Here is a 22,473-nt window from a genome sequence, read left to right on the forward strand (position 1 = left end):
CTTCCAAATATAGACAATAATGTCCTTGCTACTCTCCTACATTCCTGCGGTAATGGCGTTTCTTCGGGTCTTTTAAGGCAAAAAGCAAGGAACGAGGCAAAGAACGGGTAGAAAGAAAACCTGGTAAGAAGAAACCTCTTCGGGACAAGGAAACACAGGGTCTTTAAAGTCTGGAGGAGTTTTAGAGGAGCAGTGGGAGAGGCAACACGATACACTCATTTCGGAAGCAGATTTTTATATCTTAGCGCTCGGGCTTACTGCGCCGAGCCCAGGCAGGGAAGACTGCACAGTGCACTTAAACTGATGGCTTCATTTACCTCTGATGTGGGGAAATGGGAGCCTCGTTGTTAACTTATCATACTGTGCTGCCACAGACGGATGACTGCAGTCTAGGTTCCGGGGGAAACGTTTTGCCTGTTCGAAGCGGGGCTTAAGGAACAATAAATACGTGAAATATCGGAGACCCGCAGTCCTCAACTGCAGAGCGGCTCAGTGCTCAACCTCACACGGGTTCCATATCTGGACTTGGCCAAGTAATACACTCATCCAGTTCATTACCTTGACCTCATGTTGGGTAGAGCTCAAACCAGCTGTAAAGCGCAGGCAGATTTACTGCGTCTGCTTTCGATCCCAACCTCACCGGCGCAGGAGGGTCTGCGGCTCGACCCCCGGCCAGCTCCGCTCTTTCGGTTGGAACAGGCCTGCGTCGGAGCCACGCGCTCCCCGTCTGACACCCCCCATGTGACGCATATGTAACGCGAGCGCTCGGCTTTCCGCCCTCGGTTCCGTGCGCGTGAGAAAGTGTGTACGAGGTCCCCTCCGTTACCTTATGACTGCGGAGCGAGCAAAGACGTTCTCGCGTCGCTTCAGCATGATGACGCGCCGTGCCCGAGCCTTTCCCCAGCACGACTAGTCGATGCTGATTAGTAACAGGTGTGTTACTAATGGAGTAACTCATGCTGCGTTATAGCAATCTGTTCCAGTCACAGTGACTTTCGACGCGCTCTGCTAACACCCGGCGTACGAGGAAACCAGCGCAAGACCACACCTGCTTTTTGCCATAAGCCAGGATGGCCCCCGTGAGTTCCTGCAGGGTGCAGACTTGCAGCTCCGCTTCCTGTCGGGAACGCCGGGGCCCCCGTGTCTTAGTGCTGACATCATCCGGTTGCCACGACGACAGGGCCAGGTCCTGGGAGTACAGAACGAGAGGCCCTCTCCGAGTGCTGTAGGTTTTAGGGGGCGAAGGTTCATCTTTGCTCCAAAATCTCCCGCTGCGGGTCAGTCGGAGCAGGGTCTGCCGGGACCTCCAGTTAAAGTAGTCCTGGTGGAAATATGGCCCTTAGGGTCTTCGCCTTTAGAGCACAAACACAGCCTAACAAATGTAAAAGCAGCTCAGTGGCCATAGCATTCTGTGTGATCCAACGGTAGATCATCAGACGGGATTACCTCAGGTTCGAAGCGCACTTCAAGCCTCCCGCCTTGGTTCCCCTCCTCTGCCTGGACCACCTGACCGCACCCCCGACTGAGCAGTGACAGGACAAAGTCTTTCATGACCAGATACCCAAGACCCCCCTGGGATACATAGGTTGAATCTTCTTCTCCCTTTATCGCCCCTGCTCTCCCACTCCCTAACCCCCTAGTTCTCTCCTACTTTCCTGCCCTTTGCCGAAATGTAGGTCCTTTGTGAAGAAGGCTGAAGCTGTCACTCTCCGCTTCGAAATGCTCTGTCGATCGGAACCCTCCGGGGGGCCGGGGGCCGCAAATCCCTGGTAACGACACAAGCTGCACGGGTCTCGCTGTCAATCAAGATGACAAGCTGTCAATCTGCAACACAGGCGAATTCTCTCATCAGCTCAATAAACATAACTCTGAGCCTTTTTTTCCCCCCATTTATTTATTCAACAAAATAAGAAATGCTAACAAAGACTCTTCATATTAACAATAAATTTTCCCTAGAGAACATGCCGATGCTGAATCTTCATGCCAAATATTTTCTTTTTTTTTTTCGCCTGCTTAGGCGTCTTACTTGAGATGCCGTAAATTTATTATGAAATATTTAAATATTTACAAAGAAAAAAATGCAAAGCTGAAACTGAAATAGATGCGAGTATCTAATAAACTGCAGATTCCTAAATGACAAAACGCGGGGTGAAAGCGTGAGACGAGGAAACCGGATCCGATCCGAGGCCTCGATAGACTCGTTGGCATGCAGACCACCCCTGTTCGTGACAAACCCCCGCAAACACTCCCTGATAATCCTACCTTGTTTCGTCTCCGTTTCCTTGGAGTAAAGGTGCCTGAAATCTCAGATGTTTGTTTGTCGAATGCTGGAGAACTGATATAACTTTGAGTAACTTTTGCATACCCTGTTTGGTAACTCCGGCTGTTGCCAAGTCCCACAAAGTTCCTTGCCAGAGCACAGACACTATGTTTCTCTGTCGCTATGGCAGCAAGCCTGAAATTGCCCCCTCCTGCCGAGCCGGCGCTCCTCACCACCTTCTTCGCCCGCTGAAGAACGATCGGGAACAAAGAGAATGTGGACACTGAACGGAGTCGGCTGAAAAGCGGGGCTTGTGTTTCACTAGATTAGATGTCCCATCTCCTCACCAGCACCTGATGGCCTTCTGTCAGTGCACAGGCGTGGCAGACCGCACACCACCCTCCTGACCGAGAGCCGTGGGGCAACAGAGCAACGGGACCTTGTGTTGTATAAATACTGCGAATTGGCAGAGCGGCTTCCCCATGGAGTCACTTAGGAAGAGTGACAATGGCAGTAGAGCATTAGTGGTGGACACTTGGGAAGAACGAGCGAGTAGCACTGCTGTCTCACAGCGCCTGGGTGGTGCGAGAGGACGTGGGTTCGATCCCCGCTCAGTCTGCGTGGAGTTTGCATGTTCTCCCTGTGTCTGTGTGGGTTTCCTCTGGGTGCTCTGGTTTCCTCCCACAGTTCAAAGACATGCTGTTCAGGTTCTCCCATAGTGTGTAAGTGACAGAGAGAGTGTGCTCCACTGATGAGTGACCCAGTGTAAGTAGTGTATCTAGCAGTGTAAAAGTCACCGCGGTGAATAAGGTGCGTGGGCTGATAACGCTACATAGTTCCACTAGAAGTCACTATGAAGAAAAACTTCTGCTGAATACACACACACACACCTTCTGAACCATCTGTCTCATACAGGGTTGCAGGGAACTGGAGCCTACCCAGCAACACAGGGCGTAAGGCTGGAGGGGGAGGGGACACACCCAGGACGGGACGCCAGTCCACTGCAAGGCACCCCAAGGGGGACTTGAACCCCAGACCCACCGGAGAGCAAGACCGCAGTCCAACCCACTGCGCCACCACACCCCCAATGAGATGAGAACATGTACCACTAAATCTAGGCAGTATGCCCACGTACATTCAGTAAGGGCCTAGATGCCCCTTGAACTTCAGTGTGCCGCGTATGAGGTCATTCAGAGGAGAAGCTGACATGAAACAGCCGCAGCCGACCTATATGGTGTCGGCAGAAGAGACCACGGCATCACTTGTCACGTGGAAACAATAACGCATTTGTAAATAAGAGATGCACATGGCTTTGGAGAAAAGCGCCTGCTGGATGAATAAATGTAAATGCAAGCGCAAATATGTTGCCATAGTCGAGACAGTACGCTGTCTAGGACCGTGCTGGAGCTGCGAACTGAATTTAGTAGCACAAGAGAGATATACCAGAAGTATGTAGCTAATAGCCCTGCTAAACAAAGCAGCACCATCCTGGGCTGTTCCTTCATGGCCAATTGAATGACTGAACAAAGCTAATATGGGATCTAGGCAACAGACAGGCAACACATTATCAGGATGAAAAACACATGGTGGCCCCACGTTAAGCGGGTGCATCCAGGGCAACTAGCGTACACAGTGTTCGGAAAGCACCGTACGTAGTTAAGAGCGCGGACTTGCAACCTGAAGGCTGCCACGAGGAGTCCTGCTGCATGACCTTTGAGAAAGGACCCGAAAGCACGTCTTCAGCTCGTACTCGGAGCACAACAGCTTCAGATGGCACGCTAAACAATATCATATGGCAGAGCAACCCAAGGCAAGGACAAGAAAATTATGTTTGACCTTGTATAATGTAAAAATACTAGAAACAGGCTAATAAATGTAATGTGTTTCCTTCTGAAAACTTCCAGTCCTTCTCCAGCTCTCAGACTGCCTCAGCGTGTCTCGCCAGCCCTAGTAATGGAATACAGGCCCCTGGAAATCATATTTACCTGAAAAAAAGGTCTTGTTAGGAGTGTAGAAATGAGCTGCCAGTTTATGAGGCAGTGACGCTGGGCACCACGGACTGCGTGACACTTAATTGATTTACTGTACGGCAAACACTTTCCACCTCTAACACCTCTGATCAACGAATGCATGAAGACATCGGCATTTGTGTTAATTTAGCTGATTGCAAAATGCAACATGCAATGTCAGAATTGTACAACGCACAAATTAAAGTCATTTGTAAGATCGTAGAAGTTGTTCATTAGACTTAGGAAAGGCGATTAATTTTTGAAAGGTGTTTTTGCGCAAAACAGAACTATGACACATTCAGCTTGGTAAACATTGTATAGGGTTTCTATTAGAGTCCAAAAGGACTTTTTAACTGTATGTTGTGGATTTGTATGATGTATATAGCCTGGAATATTTTCTTAAATATGGAACACTTTACAGGAGTAGGAATGACAATCCACATGTGACATCAGTCCTGACCTGAGGGGGGCGCTATTGTAGTAATTTTCTACCGTTCACACGAGCATTGAACGCTGCCTGCTCTCACTTTGCAAAGTTTGAGGGAACAGAACACACTTGGCTGATGTGGGTCACTGTATTTTCAAGTTAACCTCATGGAGCAGAGAGTAAAGGAGATATAACTTCATAACCGAATTGTGTCCCAGGGGCTGAAGTGTCCTGCAAACAGGAGCAACAGCACAAAGATGATTTACATCCTTTTACACTGTATGCACCGGAGGCTCGTAGATGTTTTTCAAGACGGACTTTTACACCTTTTGCCAAAGCCTTATGAGCCTTAAAACTTGCTTCACGTGATGAATTAGACACTTTAAAATTTTTTACGAAATCATATCCTGCTCAACAGTGTATTGGAGAAAAGCGTAAATGGGCTCAATTAGAGGAATTATTAATTTATCGAGGGGGTGACAGTGCAAGTTGGAATGAAAACCAGAACGTGGACACACGGACACACACACGCCCCAGGATAGAACTGGACAACCCTGCTTTCTTAGAACAGGACCTTGTGACCCACAGGTTTAGAAATAGCTCCATGAACCCAAACAAAGTTAACAGGGAACAATGACAGCCTCATCTCATCTGCACAAATCCTCCATACAAACTACTGCAATGCTTTGACATGTCCAGTACACACAGCTAATGGATCCGATCAGAGGTTACCGTCACTGAATATATTTAACCATAGTCTAAAGTGGGATATTTAAAATAAAAACAAAAAAGGCATTACAAATTACCACAAACAAGGCATTAAAAATCTAACAATTTTATTCAGTGAAACTGTACAGAAACAGGGCTCGCACTGTATTAAAAACCAAGTAAAAAAAGCAATAGTTTATAAATACATATTTTCTTTAGAAAGTGACTATTTACAAAATATGTATACAGTAGTAGCTTGGATAACTTTACAGCTGTACACATACATAACAGTACCCAATCGGCTATCCAGCAACGTGTTGCTAAGAATGTATGATTGTCTGGGGGTATTTAAAAAAAAAAAAAAAAGATTTAAATGAGGTAAAAAAAAAAAATTTAATGGGCACAAATATCATGAATCTCAAACTGCACAAAAAGTACAACACAAAAATATTGCTAGAATAAATGGGAAAAGTGGAAATAAAGTGAAGATTTGAAATGTCAGAATGCATATAGAGTTCAGTCAGTCAATGTTACAAAAAAATTAAAGAAATACTTTGACAGAAGTCATAAGAGGAAAGCCCTTCATTGAACATTCATTTGATCAATTTAATACATGTGTCAACATCACTTTATATAGAAATGTCAGCAGCAAGTTCTCATTCATGGGACAATTCTTTCTAAATATGGCACATATGCTATTTCAGAAACGTCTTAATATACAATATTTGAGAAAATAAGCATGTGTATCATTGATTTCATTGCCATTTAGTTGTCTGTCTCCCATTTGCTCTTATTATATAAGCATCAGTTTTAAAAACACACAGTTTAAAAATAAAAAAAACCCCAGAAGAGTTGCTCTATGACAACCTTCAAAGGTGATAGGGCTTCAAAGTGTGCAGGTAGGTTAGATGAACCAGGTGAACGGTACCAGTCTGAGCTTGGGGACACCTCTCCATCACGTCTCCTTCAGTGTCGCTTGAGAATCTCCTTCATGAAAACGTCATACAGTCGTCTCTCCCTGGTTGCTGCTGCTCAGCCTTTTGTAGAAGCGGCGCCACGATTGCAACGTTTTCCCAGACCATATCCAGAAGCCCGAGGTGATGCCCACGATCATGGTCATCAGGTACTTAATCATGAACACGGTGAAATCGGGCGTCATGGGGGCGAAGTTATTCATCGGGCACGGCACGGCGAAGCGCTTGCACGTCTGCATGTGCCAGGTCTTCTCCCACTGCTCGCGGAAGGCCTGCTCATAGAAGTAGCAGGCGATCACGATGGTGGCTGGCACTGTGTAGAGCACGCTGAACACACCGATGCGGACCATCAGCTTCTCCAGCTTCTCCGTCTTGGTGCCGTCATGCTTCATGATGGTGCGGATCCGGAACAGGGACACAAAGCCAGCCAGGAGGAAGGAGGTTCCTATGAAGAGATACACGAAGAGGGGCGCGAGGACAAAGCCACGCAACGAGTCCACGCTGTGGATGCCCACATAGCACACACCTGTGAGGATGTCCCCGTCCACCTGCCCCATGGCCAGGATGGTTATGGTCTTAACAGCTGGCACTGCCCAGGCAGCAAGGTGAAAGTACTGCGAGTTGGCCTCGATGGCTTCGTGCCCCCACTTCATGCCGGCAGACAGGAACCAGGTGAGGGACAGGATGACCCACCAGATGGAGCTGGCCATGCCAAAGAAGTAGAGGATCATGAAGAGGATGGTGCACCCCTCCTTCTTGGTGCCCTGGGCCACCATCTTGTAGCCATCATCTTTGAACCTATCGATGCAGACCACCTTGTCCTCCAGGAAGAAGCCTGTCGCGTAGGCTACCGCCACCATGAAGTAGCACCCAGAGAGGAAGATGATGGGTCGCTCCGGGTATCGGAACCGCCGCATGTCCACCAAGTAGGTGAGCACCGTGAACAGGGTGCTCACGCAGCACAGGATGGACCAGATCCCCACCCACAGGCGGCCGAACTTCACCTCTTCTTCTCGGAAGTACATGAGGCCGTTGATCTTCTGGGGCTCGCAAGGGGCCCCGCAGTCCTTCACCCCCATGAAGTAATAATTGAGGTAGGAGGGCACCTCCAGCTGCAGTGGGCACGAGAACTGCTGGCCGGTCCGGGCGACGTTGGGCGCCAGGGTGACCAGCTCGGGCACGTACGGGGTCGGGTGAGAGGTGGGGCCGCCCGTGTCCGACGTGTTCTGACCCACGCAGATCTCGCCCGCGCCGTGGACCGGAAAGTTCTCGCAGCGGAGCCGCTCGGGCCACTGGAAACCGAACTTGTTCATGAGCGCCTCGCACCCCTGCCTGGCGCGCTCGCACAAGGAGCGGCAGGGCGGGATCGCCTGCTCCAGCACGGTGCACACGGGCGCGTACATGGAGCACAGGAAGAACTTGAGGTCGGCGGAGCACTGCACCTTCACGAGCGGGTAGAACTGGTGCACCTCCAGCCCCGCGTCCTCCTGGTTCGTGTGGCCCAGCAGGTTCGGCATGATGGTCTGGTTGTAGGCGATGTCCGTGCACAGCGGGATGGAAATGGGCTGGCAGAAGCCATGCTCGGGGATGGAGATGCCCTTCTCTCCGTGGTACTGAGCACAGCCCGGCTGGAACGTCATCAGCAGCAACGGCGCGAGGACGAGGCTCCTCGCGGCGGGACAGCGAACCCGGCTCTTCGGCGCTGCCATAACGATGAGCCTGAAGTGAAGCGAGGTTTACGGTCCTGTCAGAGAAAACGGTCAGTCGCTCCTTACTAGTACTTGAAAAGTTTTTTAAAAAAAACCTTGCATTAAAAAAAAAGTATAGAACACAAAGCAAAAATCTTGTAATGATGAAACCGGCGGTGGTCCGTTCCCAGATTCGCTGAGTCAAAGTCCTTGTTTCGTCAGCAACACACAGTCACTGCCGAACCGAGAAAGTAATCACTGTTTCTACTCACTTTGCAGTAAAAACGTTTCAAATGAGGAGGCGAATGCCCAACCATGCCATTTTAACTCATTTCCCCAGCCAAAGAAAATAAAGTCACGAAGATGTTAAGTCCTTCAGTTTGGAGGCGAAAACTTTTCCGCTGCTCCGCTCTCGCCAGTCTGGCGTCCGCGCCCCAGGTCCACTGACTTCACAGTGAAAAGTTCGCTCGGAGCAGCAACGCGAGTGCGCGCGCGCGCGCGAGCGCACACACACACACACACACACACACACACACACACACACAGCGGAGCACACAATAATGTCACGTCGGTTTCCAGGTGCCCCTCATTCACAAGCCTTGGTGCTTCTCGACGGGGCGCCTGGAAACCTCGACCTCCTGACCAATCCCGTGGTTTGTTTTTCTTTAGCGCCCCTCAGCTGATTGGACGGTAAGACTTTGGACAGAGAGGGCGGGGAGTCCATAACTATTTTCTTTATTGTGTCCTCATCATTTAAACCAAATCTGTGTAATGTAAGAGTTTCATACTCAACGTGCAAATTAATCGATTTCCAATACAGATACGTGTTACACGAGTGTTGTATCTTGATAGTTTCTCCGAGTTTAAATCTGCGATATTTGAGTTTACATAACCGTAATTTCACTGGTTACTTACTGTACAAAAAAGTGGAAGCTTTCAAAACGTACTTTTTATTGCATCACAAGCCGTTACTTTAAACTTAAAGATTCAGCTGTAACTAAAATAAACGTTCCGAAACGTCTTCCCCTTAAAATTCCGATACTTACGTTCCTGAATTTTTAGAACGGCGCACCTTCATTGAAGTATAATGGTTAAGAACCTCACACAGTCTGAAACCGCCTGTCAAGCGGAGTCGCGGCGAACCGGAGCCTAACCCGGTAACACAGGCCACCGGGCTAGAGGGACGCACCCAGGACGGGACGCCAGTCCGTCCCAAGGAACCCCAAACGGGACTCGAACCCCAGACCAGCCGGAGAGCAGGACCCGGCCAACCCTGCTCCGCCACCGCACCCCCTCCTAAGAACCCTCTTTTTGCGGTATTTTTACTCGCTACGTTTTTTGCAGTTACGCCAATAGCGGTTAAATAATGAGCCTCATTGATTCGTGGAGTAATTATTGCTCCTAAAACAACTGTGTATTTACAAGCCTATAGTATAATTTTACAAGAAAGCGTTAAGGAAGATCTGCATTTTTTTTTTTCGTTCGAAAGATAAGATATATGCGATTAGATTAGTTATCGCACACCTTCAATTTTTAAATACACACACACACACACACACACACATTTTCAGAACCGCTCGTCCCATACGGGGTCACGGGGAACCGGAGCCCACCCGGCAACACAGGGCGTAAGGCTGGAGGAGGAGGGGACACACCCAGGACGGGACGCCAGTCCGTCGCAAGGGGACTGGAACCCCAGACCCACTGGAGAGCAGGACTGTGGTCCAACCCACTGCGCCACCGCACCCCCTTCAATTTTTAAATATTTAATTAAAAAGAAAAAAAAAAAAAACCCTATTTGGCGTGGTGGGCGCGGTGTCATTAGGGCCGAGCGATCATTGTGCCTTTGTTCCGCGGACCGCCGCCTTATCGCCACCGGTTCGATGGCCCGGCGGCTGCAGACAATGAGATTGTCGTTAACATAATTAGAGTAAGACAACAGAGCCCATCGAGCGCCTCCTCTGCGACGAGAAATGGCGACAGTGGCTGCCATATCATATGGATGCGATCACGATCAGGTGAAACGCTTAAAGGTGGTGTATGGCATGCAGCTCTGGCAGTGCAGGCGTTCCTGACCTACAGATAAGCCGGCTGCTAACAGCCCACTGAAAACTCCTCTTACACCCGAATGAGACTGAAAGGGCTTCCAGGAGCTGAACCCCAACAAGAACCACTCTGGCGTGGCATGCAGAATTTAGCAGTCATTTATCTCAACACATCAGAAGAAGGGAAAGGAGAAAAAAAAAGAAACACACACACACACTCCCTGGCCATCATTTTAAAAAGTGGGCTCTATCGAGTCAAGCTTTCATTGGGACGTTGAGTAAAATCACAGTCGCTTCATTACGATGAGTACGTTTCACATGTTCCAAACAGCGCTCTTAAGTTAGTCACAATTACATGGATCTGGGGGGTGCGGAAGTCCAGCGGAAAGCTCACGCACGCTTGTGACGAAGGTCAAGACCGCTAATGATAATAATGCCTGATGAGTAAAAGAAAAACGGTGGCTGTCTACCCAAAGAAGGAGTTTCTATCATTTTATAATTATAGCTTTCTTCAGTCAACAGCTTTGTTCAAAATGACTTAAAAACAGAAATATGTATAAAATCTGATAACGTTAAAGAGCTTGCTGAAAGGCGAGAGCGCTGGGGCCTTGCTGGAACTTGAACTGGCAGCCTTCATGTTGTAAGTTCGTGTCCTTAACCACTAGCTGCTGCTATGTTGGGAGAACAGTTACCGTTTTAAAGTTTTCGAACACATGCTTACATTATTTTAAACAAATGCTTAAAACGGTATGGCGGCGACCTTAAATATAGCATCAGTGAAGGTGTGGACCAAATTGCTAACTCCAGCACATGCCGAACAACAGCCATACACACAGAAGCCTAGGAATGATGGTGCATTTTAGGCCTTGCTTCGATTTTGAAATTTCTATTTTACATATAACCTCTGAATATAAGGATTAGGGGTTAAAGGTAGTCTGGTCTATAAATAACCATGGCAATAACAGCGCAATTTTTTACTGTTTACTATTCAGACTGCATACTTTGTGGAAAGTTTGAGATACGATAAAGGTAAAATCCAGTGGTTTTTCTTATCAGGTTAAAAGGGTATGAAAATGTTTCAGTCAACATTTAGAGGACTTCTGACTCAAATGTAAAAGTTCATCCCTCAGTGTTAAAGAAGTTTGTCTCTAGTTCGTTCTTTTTCTGAGAACTGTGTTACTGAGCAATGAACTAAGGCTGTAGGACTTCACTGATAAAATTTCTTTATTTTAGTTAAGCAACACTGGTCTGAGTTAAAAAAAAAAAGAAGCAATAGTTTGCTCAGGTTTCTCTCAAATTAGCTAAGGAATTGAGTATAAAGTTCTGTGTGAGAAACAGCAAATGAAGGAGAAAGCCAAATGTTAAACTGGTTCTATGTATAGCATTTCAAAAACTAAGTTTTGATTCAGTACTACATTTATTCATTTACGTTTATTCATTTAGCAGACGCTTTTGTCCAAAGCGACGTACATCTCAGCAAAAGTACAATTTATGCATTACATTGAGAGAAAGAGACATAACTGCAGACATGAAAGTCTCAAGCAAACCTAGTTTGTTCCCTACCACTTGCTGCACCGAGGTTCATCGTTCAAGTAGGTGCATAAGACACAGGGTAGACAAATCCCGATACCTACACCAATTTTTTTTTGTTTTTTTTTTTAATTTTCTAAGATACACAAATAAGCAAGTACAATGCCAGAGTAGTGGCTGAATAAAGGTTGTATCTGGGGATGCTTATGGAGTTACGATGCGTGAACAGTTACACCATAAATGATCTGGAAAAGGTGAGTTTTCAGACCCTTCTTGAAAGTAGACAGAGTTTAGTGTCTGGTTTAGTATATTTACTTGTGTTAATATATCAATAAAGCTATTAGATAAGGTTTTGAAATCTCGATTGCTTTTATTTGTAGCTGGTTTGAAGTGTGATCTGATGAATAGTGCTTTTGATGTTGTATAGTCCAACTCTGTGAAGTAAATCTCCAGTGTTATTACGTGCATGAAGGGCGTCAGATCTCATGGGTTTGTGGTAAACTGCTGTGGTACCATTTTTCTTGTATAAGAAACACACACACACACACATTTTCGGAACCGCTTGTCCCATACAGGGTCACGGGGAACCGGAGCCTACCCGGCAACACAGGGCGTAAGGCCGGAGGGGGAAGGGGACATACCCAGGACGGGACGCCAGTCCGCCGCAAGGCACCCCAAGCGGGACTCGAACCCCAGACCCACTGGAGAGCAGGATTGTGGTCCAACCCACTGCGCCACCGCACCCCCATGTATAAGAAACATCCTGCTGTAATTACTGTTGAGCATAGACAGTATGTATGCTTGAATGTAGCCCCATTTGGAATAATGTCACTGATGTATGGATGAGGGGGGGTGCGGTGGCGCAGTGGGTTGGACCGCAGTCCTCCTCTTCGGTGGGTCTGGGGTTCGAGTCCCGCTTGGGGTGCCTTGCGACGGACTGGCGTCCCGTCCTGGGTGTGTCCCCTCCCCCTCCGGCCTTACGCCCTGTGTTACCGGGTAGGCTCCGGTTCCCCGTGACCCCGTATGGGACAAGCGGTTCTGAAAATGTGTGTGTGTGTGTGTATGGATGAGTGACCCAGTGTAAGTAGTGTATCTAGCAGTGTAAGTCACCTTGGTGAATAAGGTGTGAGGAGCGGTAGCACTACATAGAGTTCATTGGAAGTCGCTTTGGAGAAAAACGTTTGCTAAAGAAATAAATGTGAAATGTAAATGTGATGTTAAAAACAAGTGTCAATAGTTGGCTTTAATACTTTTTGTTCAACTGGCTCTTAAAAGCATCATCACATAGCTTCTTTGCAGGACCTCGGAATGCTTCCCCAGTGGTATTGCTCCAGGAACAATGGCTGTAAGCCCTTTTTAATAAGACTAACTGTTGGCCCAGGGTATATACCTCTATGTATTTGAAATTACTTTATTTGGGGTGCCTTGTAATGGACTGGCGTCCCGTCCTGGGTGTGTCCCCTCCCCCTCCAGCCTTTCGCCCTGTGTTGCCGGGTTAGGCTCCGGCTCCCTGCGACCCCGTATGGGACAAGCGGTTTCAGATGATGTGTGTGAGTTGTTTCCATGTAATATTGTGAGTAGTATTTTAAATTATAAATAGTGTTTGTTTTGCAGTAACTAATAGACTATATTCATATTTTATATGTACTGATGTATTAACAAATGATTCCAATTCCTATTTTTATTATATGAGTAATTTTATTTTCAGTTAACTGTAAATCATATGACTACTTTGTAGTTGTAAAACTAACTGCCTGAATATCCAAATGTGAATTTATCAAGAAAACTGATATTAAAGCCATGGTTTGAAAGAAATTGGCTCAGTTACGGTAATCCACCTGGGTGGCAGGTGATATGGGAACTACCTGTGACTGTAAATTGGTAACTTGGTCTTGTGCTGTGTCACGCACACTAGTTTGGGAACCCAGGTTTGATGTGTGTCATGGACTTTAAGCAGTTCTAGAGTGAAATTAGTAAGGCAAAACACGGTGTGCTTGAGCTCTTTTAAGTGTTTTTGTGTTCTACTCCAAAAAGGGAGCTACTGTTGTGCCCTTCTGAACCCAGTAAGTAAATTAATTTACAAAGAAAGAAGTCACACACCAGCACTTAAGGAAAGATTTATTGTGGTTTTCCAGCGACCAGGGGTTGAGGGAGCAGCAAGCAGACAGACTGTGGCTGAACTGAAGAGCAGCACCTTGGAACAGATGATTTCTCTGTGATATTTTTCTGGATTTTCTTGTTTGTCAGAGACATAGGAGATGGTTAAACCGATAGCGTGTCTGTGTCTCCCAGGAGAAAGGGTGAGGTAGTGTACTGCCAGTTATGGGAGAAGCGCCAACTACAGACAGGTTATTGTGTGGACCTGGCCTGTTGCAAAGGTGGGGGAGGTGGGGGGGGCGCCTTTCACCAACGTGCATCCTTACTGCTCTCAGTATTAATCAGTTGTTAGCTTTCATATAACCAATGACATCACCTTGACAATCTACTGTATGGCTCATCTCCCCCAAGACTGGAATGGTGTGTGAAAGTATCTACAGTTGTGACATCTCATCGGGAAATACTCTTCATCTCGCAGTGCTGAAGGTGAAGTTTTAACTGGAATGTTTCTTGGGTGTTTTTTTATGCATGCAATCTGTTGCCCTCAGTTCTAAAATATTCATCATTTTTATTATACCATGCTGGCAGGGTACATATACCTGAATTATAGCATCTGCCTGATAATCTAACAACAACAATAAACAACAGAGATTTGACAAGGCCAGTGCCAGACAGCGTGTGCTTTATCTTGCTACACTTTGTCTCTTAAGTCGGTCAGAATCTTTGCATGGGCTCTGCGGCATTTGGACATGCTGAGCACCTGGCCCCTTCCATGATTCCGACAGAGGTTGTGCTGCGTCGAGGGATCCACTGGAGTGAAGGCTCTGAAGCTGCGTTTCATCACTCCATTGGGCCAGGCCTCCCCCGCCCAACCCCTCCACCAGATTTCTGGCGAACCTGAAGAAGGAGAGGTTCTTCACACGCAAACGCCTCCCCAGGTGCCCTGGCGGAGTGACATTTCCATGTCTCCCTCACTCTGATGTGCTGTACTGGGGGAGTCTTGCTTGGAGCAGAAAGCAGGCTGTCCCGCTGTGCTGTCTGAGAAGTAAACCTGCAATACAAAGGACCGTCTGCACCGGGGCGCTGGCGCTGGCTCCGGCTGATTTAACGAGCACACGGCTGCTCATCCTCCCACCGTGCAACGAACCTTCATCCACCTGTCTGACTTCAATTTCGCTTATTTGGCTGGTGCTCTGATCCTGAGTCACTTCTATTATTTACACCCTCTGCATGTCCAGAAGTGTAAGCGTCCAAAGCTTTTCCCCGGTCTGCATATTATTCCTCCATAACTCATTACAGCTCCTGCGTCCCTCATAAAACTATCCTTTAAAACATTAACATTGCAAATCAGCACAGTAGCCATCAGCAGTGGAATACTTTTTTTTTCTCCCTATTTCACTGATCGGAGTCGCAGTGATAGAGTATTCAAACCTCTGTCGTTTCCTTTCAGTTGTAATGTACTCCATTATATACAAAGAGCATATATGTGGATATATGTTAAGTTGTAGATGTATAGTTATTTGTAACGTTGTTTGGAAACATTGATTGTTAAACAGTATTCTGAAATGTTCCTGTAAATCTGTATTTCACAAAACAGCGGTGGATATCCAATGTAGATCAAATGTCAGCATCTGTGATTTAGTGTTTCATACTTTTTTTTGTAAGTACTGAGTGATTGCTGTACACTTTGTCAGACTGCATTGACCAGCTGTCATAGGACAAGTCCTCCCCTTATAATCTACTAATTCATCCCCGTTTTTTCCTTGGGAGATGAATTAGGAGTGTAAACATGCCAGGCCGCTAACCCAAACAGAGCTGGCAGCCAAGAAGCGTTTTATGGGAAACATTTAGAGAACTGTGAGACCATCAAAGGCAGGAGGGAGAACTGATGAAAATCCCTCTTTGCTGTTGTACATGCTCTGCACACACAAGCATAACAGCACAGGTTCATAGGCACCTTGTTGTTGAAAAACCATACATGCCTGGAACATAGAGGCGTGCTAAGAAAAAAAGTGATGGAGTTCAAGAAATATATTCAAGTTTTTGGGTGGCCTGAGATAAGATTTGGGGACCACTGATATAACATATGATGTGTTTGGGAAGTATTTCCTGCTGCTGAAGTTAGATTCCATCTTGCATGGCCTAGGCAGTCCAGCCACTCCACAACAATGTCTCTTCTGAGGTTGAAACAATATTTACATTAACTTTATTAATTTTGCTTCCACTTTTCTCAAAGGCAACTTACAATATTAAGTTACCTAGAATTTTTATTTAGCAGTTTTTACATCTGAGTCAGTGAATTAGTTAGTTACTGGATCAGTTAACGGTAAATACCTTGCTCAAGGGTACTACAACCAGAGGCTGGATTTGAACCTGTGCCCAAGGCAGTGAAATCAGTCTTCTTGAGCATTGTGCTACCTTCTGTACTACTGTCAGCAATGGTAGGTGCTGTCACTGCTGCTGAAAGGGTAAAAGTTATTGCATCCTTCAACACAGTCCTGGACATTAGGTAGGGTATATACAGGTGCAATGATGGGGATTTGTCTACCTGTAGGGCCCTCCTGGGAGGGAAGTTACTCTGGGGTGCCCTGAGAGGAGTGGGGCAGAATCTTGGGGGAAGTCCAACTGGCCTGTGTCCGGCAACACTTGACCTCTGCTAGCAGGGGTCAACAAGCACACCACGTTGGGGAGTGCATGGGACACATTGGTGAAGGAATGATTTATGTTGCGCAAACACTGACTGTGTAAGGTCTGCTGGTAATGGGGGGGAACCTGTGTTCCTGCTACTTGTGGTTACTGGGACAGGGCCGCGTGTGCAGGAGGCGCAAAGCCTGGAAAGCTCCGTATGCTGCCGATAGGGTGTGTTGGACTAGCCTTTGTCTGACACATAGAGGAGAAAAAAAACGACTTGGAACAGCTCATTCTGGGGGCTTTCCTGTGTTTAAACTGGAGATTGTCGACCGCTAAACAGAACGGTGAGCCAGATGGATGGGAACACGAGCTAGCATTAGCATTGTTTACAAAGCAGTGCCTTGTGTATGCATGTGTGTGTTTCGGGGGTTTCTTCTTTCACCCAGCCTATGCTCTAGTTTGCTTGACTAAGCTGATGCTCCTTGGAGCTTTTGTGACCTGGATATCTGACCTTGACCATTAGATATTACAGCTAATATTGATGATTGAGTTGTTGGCTCTTCCTGTAAGAGTAGGTTTTGCACCCCACATGTGTATAGCCTCATATTCAGCACTCAGTAGAGAGAAATTGTAGCGTGTACTTGAGTGTGTGTAGGAATGGCCTGTTTGTGTGTTTCTGTGCATAGTGCTTGGGGTATGGCATGTCTTTAATTGATAGAAGATAACCCACTGTCGAAAGGCTGAGAAATCCATATGTATGTCTATACTGGGGTTTCCCAGGGATTTGAGCAGTCCCTTCATTTGTGTGAAATTCTGCTGGCATGTAACTGTGAGGTGGGGTTCATCTCCAAGGTGAATTTTCAAATGGGTCTGGATAAGAATCAGAGCAGTGTCAGCAGACAGATAGCCAGTTTCTGTTTCCCTTTTTGTATCTGAGCTATAATGGCATTTTCTTTTACTTTCAGAGGTTCAAGTTCCACAACACCAGAAGTTTTTGGATGGTTCCAGGCCTTGGGCCCCTTTAAGAATCTGATAAAAGCTAAAGAGGCCTACTAGAAAAACATCCACAAGTTAGAGAAAATATTGCACTGAAAATTAATTACCTTCTCAAAGAGTCTGAACCATAGGAATCTGGATCACTGGATGCCTGGTTCAGAACCCCTGTGCTAGACTCTATTGCCAGAAGACCACATTAGGAGCTATGTTAGTTTAGTTAAGCATTAGGCACTAAGAAAGAGAGTGAGAGGAGTGTAAAAGGTAAAACAGAAGGGATGGACAAAAAGGAAAGGCAGGAGAGGACATAAGGGGTGTAGTAGGGAGGGTGACGCTCTGGAGAAAGGAGTCTTGCTCCATGGTCTCCACAAGAAAGATGAAAGCCAACGAAAGGCATTTATATTCCACACTGGGCCCTCTGCTCGGCACCAGCTCATCTTTTATTTAACCCTTTAGCACTACCTTCATACCTTTTGGCCCCTGTATCACATATCATGGTAACAAATTCCCTAACACACAACACACAAATGCTTGTGGTGTATTAGAAGATTATATTTCGAACTATGGCTTCGCCTGAGAATTCACCCTAACGTAGACGTTAACTGCAACCACACTGCCCGTCATTTCACAGCCAAGTATTTTAATGCAAGACAGTAAGATCAGTAAGATTGTGGACTGTGAGACACACGAGGACAGGTGAGTCGAAACGTTCAGTTCTGATGGGTGTCAATGGGTGTAACCCGTTGTCATTCACTCCCTCCCACTCTCAACTTCTCACGGTCCAGACTTCATTCCGGAGGAGCAAGTTGCAGTTGTAGAAAACCACATGGCCCTGAGTGTCTGATCCACAGCCCTAGTTTATGCTTTCTGTTCTCTTCTCCATTGTGTGGATCTATACCAAGTAAGGAGCTAATGAGATCTGTGGTTCCCTGCACATACGTCGTCACCGAGTTCCGATGTTTCAGATGGTGTCTTAGTTCTAGCAGGACCACAGAGTTTTTCTCCATCTTTATTACACCCTGTATCGACCTTACTCTGTATGCATTGGGGGGGTTTTTGTATGCAATGGGAGGTTTAAGCTTGTTACACCTGTGTCTGTGGTACCAAGACCTTGAACATCTAGTAAACTTTTTACCAATATTTTTTACGATGAATCTCACTACTCTTCATATATTAAGTTGAATGATTTTCCACCTAACTGATTTCAGTTTGATTCATTTATGACGGTATGTCAGTACGAATGCAGTAGTTTTGATGGACTTGTCGGTGATAAAAGAAGGCTTTAAAATTGCTCAGCATGAGTAAAGAAAAGGGGTAGACAACCCCGACATTTGTAACCAGAACCGCACCTGGTTTTTGTTCAGTTTGAACCGTAAATTGTGCAATTACAGCAATTATTAGGCTCAATCAGCAGAGAAAGGCCATGTGCTCTCTATTCATATGTGGAAAGGACTTTCACGGGAGCAGTGGGTAAAAGGAGAAACGAGAGAACCTGTAATCTGCATGTTACTTTTGTTGATAATCCCTTCCTTTCACCTTTCCGTTGAGCGACACATTCTTTAATCAAAGCGGTTTAAAATTCCACCCGTCACCTCTCATGCCACCTTATTTTGCGTTGCTCGCCGCCGCCGGAAAGTTCCAGCGCCTCCGATATAGACGGAGGACTTCTGACACATCCTGTGTTCCGACGTCGTGTTTCAGATGAAACAAGAGGTCCGATGCGGGCCGTTCTATCAATAGCCTGACAGAGGGACTGACCCCCGGCCTGCTCGCTGCCTCCTGTAGATGTACTCCAGCACATTCCTGGGATAGCAGGAGGGACACGGGTGAGCGGGGGGATGCATGCTGTAAATCTGCTGTCGCTGACAAAGGACAGGCCTCCCTTCCTGTAGCCCTTTTCTCTGATAGTGCCCGATATGCCCCCCCATGGGCCCGAGGGCGGCTCCTTTGAATCGGCGCCCTCTTTTTCTTCTGCGATAAAGCCCAAGAACTGTGCTGTGTCGACTCACTTCTCGTGCTCATTCTGTTGTTCGGCGCCTCCTCGACCGCTCACCCCTTTCCGACGTTTGCACATTGTGGGAGAGCAGTACACGTTGAACTGGGGTTATCTTGACAGCAGTATAGATACAGTGTGAAGTCAGATCTACATGTGTCTTGTTGCTTGTCGAATCTGAATGTTCATGTACATTTATTCATTTAGCTGACACTTTTCTCCAAAGCGACTTACAATGTTATTTACTTCAGGTCCCCAAAACTAAAGGTTCAGTTCTGTTTTGATTCTATATTTTAAACATATTTTGTGTACGGTCTCGACCGAGAAAACCGATATATACTGTGCTGCAGTATGAAGTCTAGAGTATGTTTCTGAATTTATGCGTGAGTTATTATTGTTATTATATTTATTATTGTATGTTCATCTGATGTCTGTGTCCAAGGCGACTCGCTGGGGTAGGTTAATACGGGTCAAGAAAAGTGCTTGCAAGGTATGTGCGTGTCTGCGATTCGTGGACGGGCAAACAGACCAGATGATTTTGTTGAAACTTGGTGAAAAGGAAAGAGCGGAAGCGTTCAGGACAAAATATGCTGTGGACAATCTTTGTTTCTGATCTAATTCACTCTCTGCAATGACCAACATCTCAAAAGCAATGCTTCAGGGTACGTTCTGTGGCGGCTGGTAGCGAGCCGCTGTAGCTGAATTTCTCCCTCGCAAGAGGAAAGCAAGCTCAGTACTTCGGATGGTGTTCCTCAAGAGCCCGGATTTTGAGCGAAATGTTTGTGTTTTACTGAAGACCTACCATTTGTGTAGGAAGCGGGTGCTGTTGTTCAAGCAGAACCTGGAATGTGTATAGCTAGACAGCGGTGCCGATCGCACCCCCCCGTGTGCGGGTCGCTCCTCCCCATCACCCGACACCCCTTGCAGCCCCAGGCCAGGGAGCCGGTAGCTGAGGGGGAGTTAACCCTTGTCCCTCCTGTCTGAAATGTTTCTACAAAGAAGAGGTACAGCCAGAGATCGGGGGTGTCCGGAAGAAAACATAAGAAAGATGTATAGCAGTGTAAAATAACAATCTAAAGAAAATTTGCTAAGTGGGTAAGAAAAATCAGGTAGACAACAAAGGCCGGGGGGGGTGTGGCTGAAGGTCTGACCCCGGTAGAGGGGCTCAGTATGTCAAAACACAGGGCGGGGCTCCTTATGAGACAATCCTGGCAGAAGTTGCAGAGAGTTGGGAGCAGAACCTAATGCTGATACCAGGAGTCTCCTTCCATTCCTCCCAGCAGACACAACTAAGCTCACACTCGCATACCATTGACTCTGCTAGGAGGAAATATAAGAAATGTTGTGGCAGCTGTATCAACGTGACTGTCCGGTGTGAAATTGTGCAGATGCACCTACCGTGGGTTACAGTGATAGGAGCATGCGGAGCAAATCTGTGCGAGACGAACTGTCAAGTACAACACTGTACGCAGGTGACGATCCGGCTCAAAACTACAAATGAAACTGCCCAAAGTAAAAATGTTTTCTGGAAAGCTTTGTAATATCAAACTCATTAAAAAAAAAAAAAAACACATACAGTGACATATGGACTTACTGGATCTAGGTGCCAAGGTTAGAGATTTTGGAATATGTTGTATTTGCTTTTCCAAAATTGTTTGAAGGAATAAATCCAGGGCAGTATGTAATTCCTTCTCTTGAGGTGCATTTTTTTCCTTGTCCCTGGGAAATCCCACTAGATTTCTTTTGCGATGAACTGATATAAAGGAATAGCTGGTGATCTGGAAGCAACAAAGAGCTGAGGATGTTAATTAATTTTGTCGAAGAAGGTTGGCTGTAGAGGCCTGTCTGGGGCAGGGCGGGTTTCCCGGGGCCCAGAAATAGCAGTCCTCTGCCGAGTGACAGCTTCAGCTGCTGCCAGCAGCCGCGTGTCTGCGGATCTGTGCAAATGAATTTAATTTTCCAAGGACCACCACTGTGACTTTGTTACCTACTCTGACACCTCACTTCATACACCGGCATCAATATTTAATTTGATCTTTTTGATCTGCTGGCAGTGTTATTTCTCCCCAGATTTCTAATTTGTCTCTCAAAAAGAAAATGCCCTGCATTTGATCTTTATTAAAATATTTTCAAAAGGTTGATATTATCTTTGGATAAACGAAAACACATTTGCAGCCCGTTTAAGGACGTGCAGTGAAAAGCCTTTGGGAAAGGGTAGAAAGATGTTTTACTTCAAAAATGTAATTTAGAATTTAATAGGCCTGTTGCATTTGGCACAGTGAGTGATAATAATCTTATGAATCAAAAGATGCATAATTACTCATAACATGAAAGGAAACTAAGAAAGTAATATGGCGCGGAGTTCGCTCCTTGACCCCCTTTGCCTTTCTGCTGTTTTCCTGCATTGTTCTGAGGTGGGACGCTGGCCTTTGCTGTGTGACCCTCCCAGAACTCCAGACTAATAACTGCATTATGTCCTCACACCGTGCAAATGGGCTCCTTTGTTGGGTGAACTGATGCTTCGGAGGGGGGTAGGGAGTGAAAGGCCATGGTTTGAGAAGGACTGTGGTTTTGTCATTTAAGTTGAAACTTGGTGCCCAAACAGACGGCATCAGATCCAGTTCAGAGAAAGGGAGGATAGAAGCTCAACACCGCAACGGAGTTTTTTTCTTTTCACAGTAGGAGAATTGCAATGGACTGGTGTCCTGTCCAAGGTGTACCCTCCCAGCCTAGCGCCCCATGATCCTGGGATAGGCTCCTGAGTGCCATGACCTTGACATGGACAAGCCACTGCAGTTCTTTTACATTCCATTAAATTGCTCAAAAATATAATTTTTTTTTTTTCCCAGAAGTGTTTTTGTAAGCTGCAGTAACTAGTGAAAGTACATACAGTAAATAACATATCAGAGGTGATATGGTAATCTCCATGGCAAAGGTCTACAGGAACAGTTCAAATTTGCATTATTTAAAGTAATGTAATATTTATGTGGTGTTCAGTCATTGCAATCTTTGCACTTTTAATTGTGAAGTACAGCAATATCTAGCCAAAAATGCTCAGCTCTATCTATTTGAGAATGTAACCTAGCGCTTGCCAAATGTGTGAGTCTGTATTTTCATG

The 22,473-nt window shown here is 46.3% G+C and overlaps 2 protein-coding genes across 2 annotated transcripts in view; one reads left to right on the forward strand and one right to left on the reverse strand.

Annotated features, from left to right (window-relative positions):
* Positions 1 to 5,898: 5,898 nt before the first annotated feature.
* On the reverse strand, positions 5,899 to 8,572 carry LOC108920665 (frizzled-7-A-like). Its single transcript, XM_029256821.1, has 2 exons — positions 8,339 to 8,572; positions 5,899 to 8,122 (listed from the first exon to the last, which is right to left on the reverse strand). The coding sequence occupies exon 2, from the start codon at positions 8,085 to 8,087 to the stop codon at positions 6,405 to 6,407; it is 1,683 nt and encodes a 560-aa protein (XP_029112654.1). The 5' UTR covers positions 8,088 to 8,122; positions 8,339 to 8,572; the 3' UTR covers positions 5,899 to 6,404.
* The window catches only part of mpp4a (MAGUK p55 scaffold protein 4a), an 81,603-nt gene continuing 67,195 nt past the window's right edge, over positions 8,066 to 22,473 (forward strand). Inside the window, exon 1 of the mRNA XM_029256820.1 lies at positions 8,066 to 8,137. The gene's annotated coding sequence lies outside the window, so the exon portion shown is untranslated. The remainder of the gene's footprint in view (positions 8,138 to 22,473) is intronic.

This window comes from Scleropages formosus, chromosome 12, assembly GCF_900964775.1.
Source record: "Scleropages formosus chromosome 12, fSclFor1.1, whole genome shotgun sequence".
Taxonomy (NCBI): Eukaryota; Metazoa; Chordata; class Actinopteri; order Osteoglossiformes; family Osteoglossidae; genus Scleropages; species Scleropages formosus.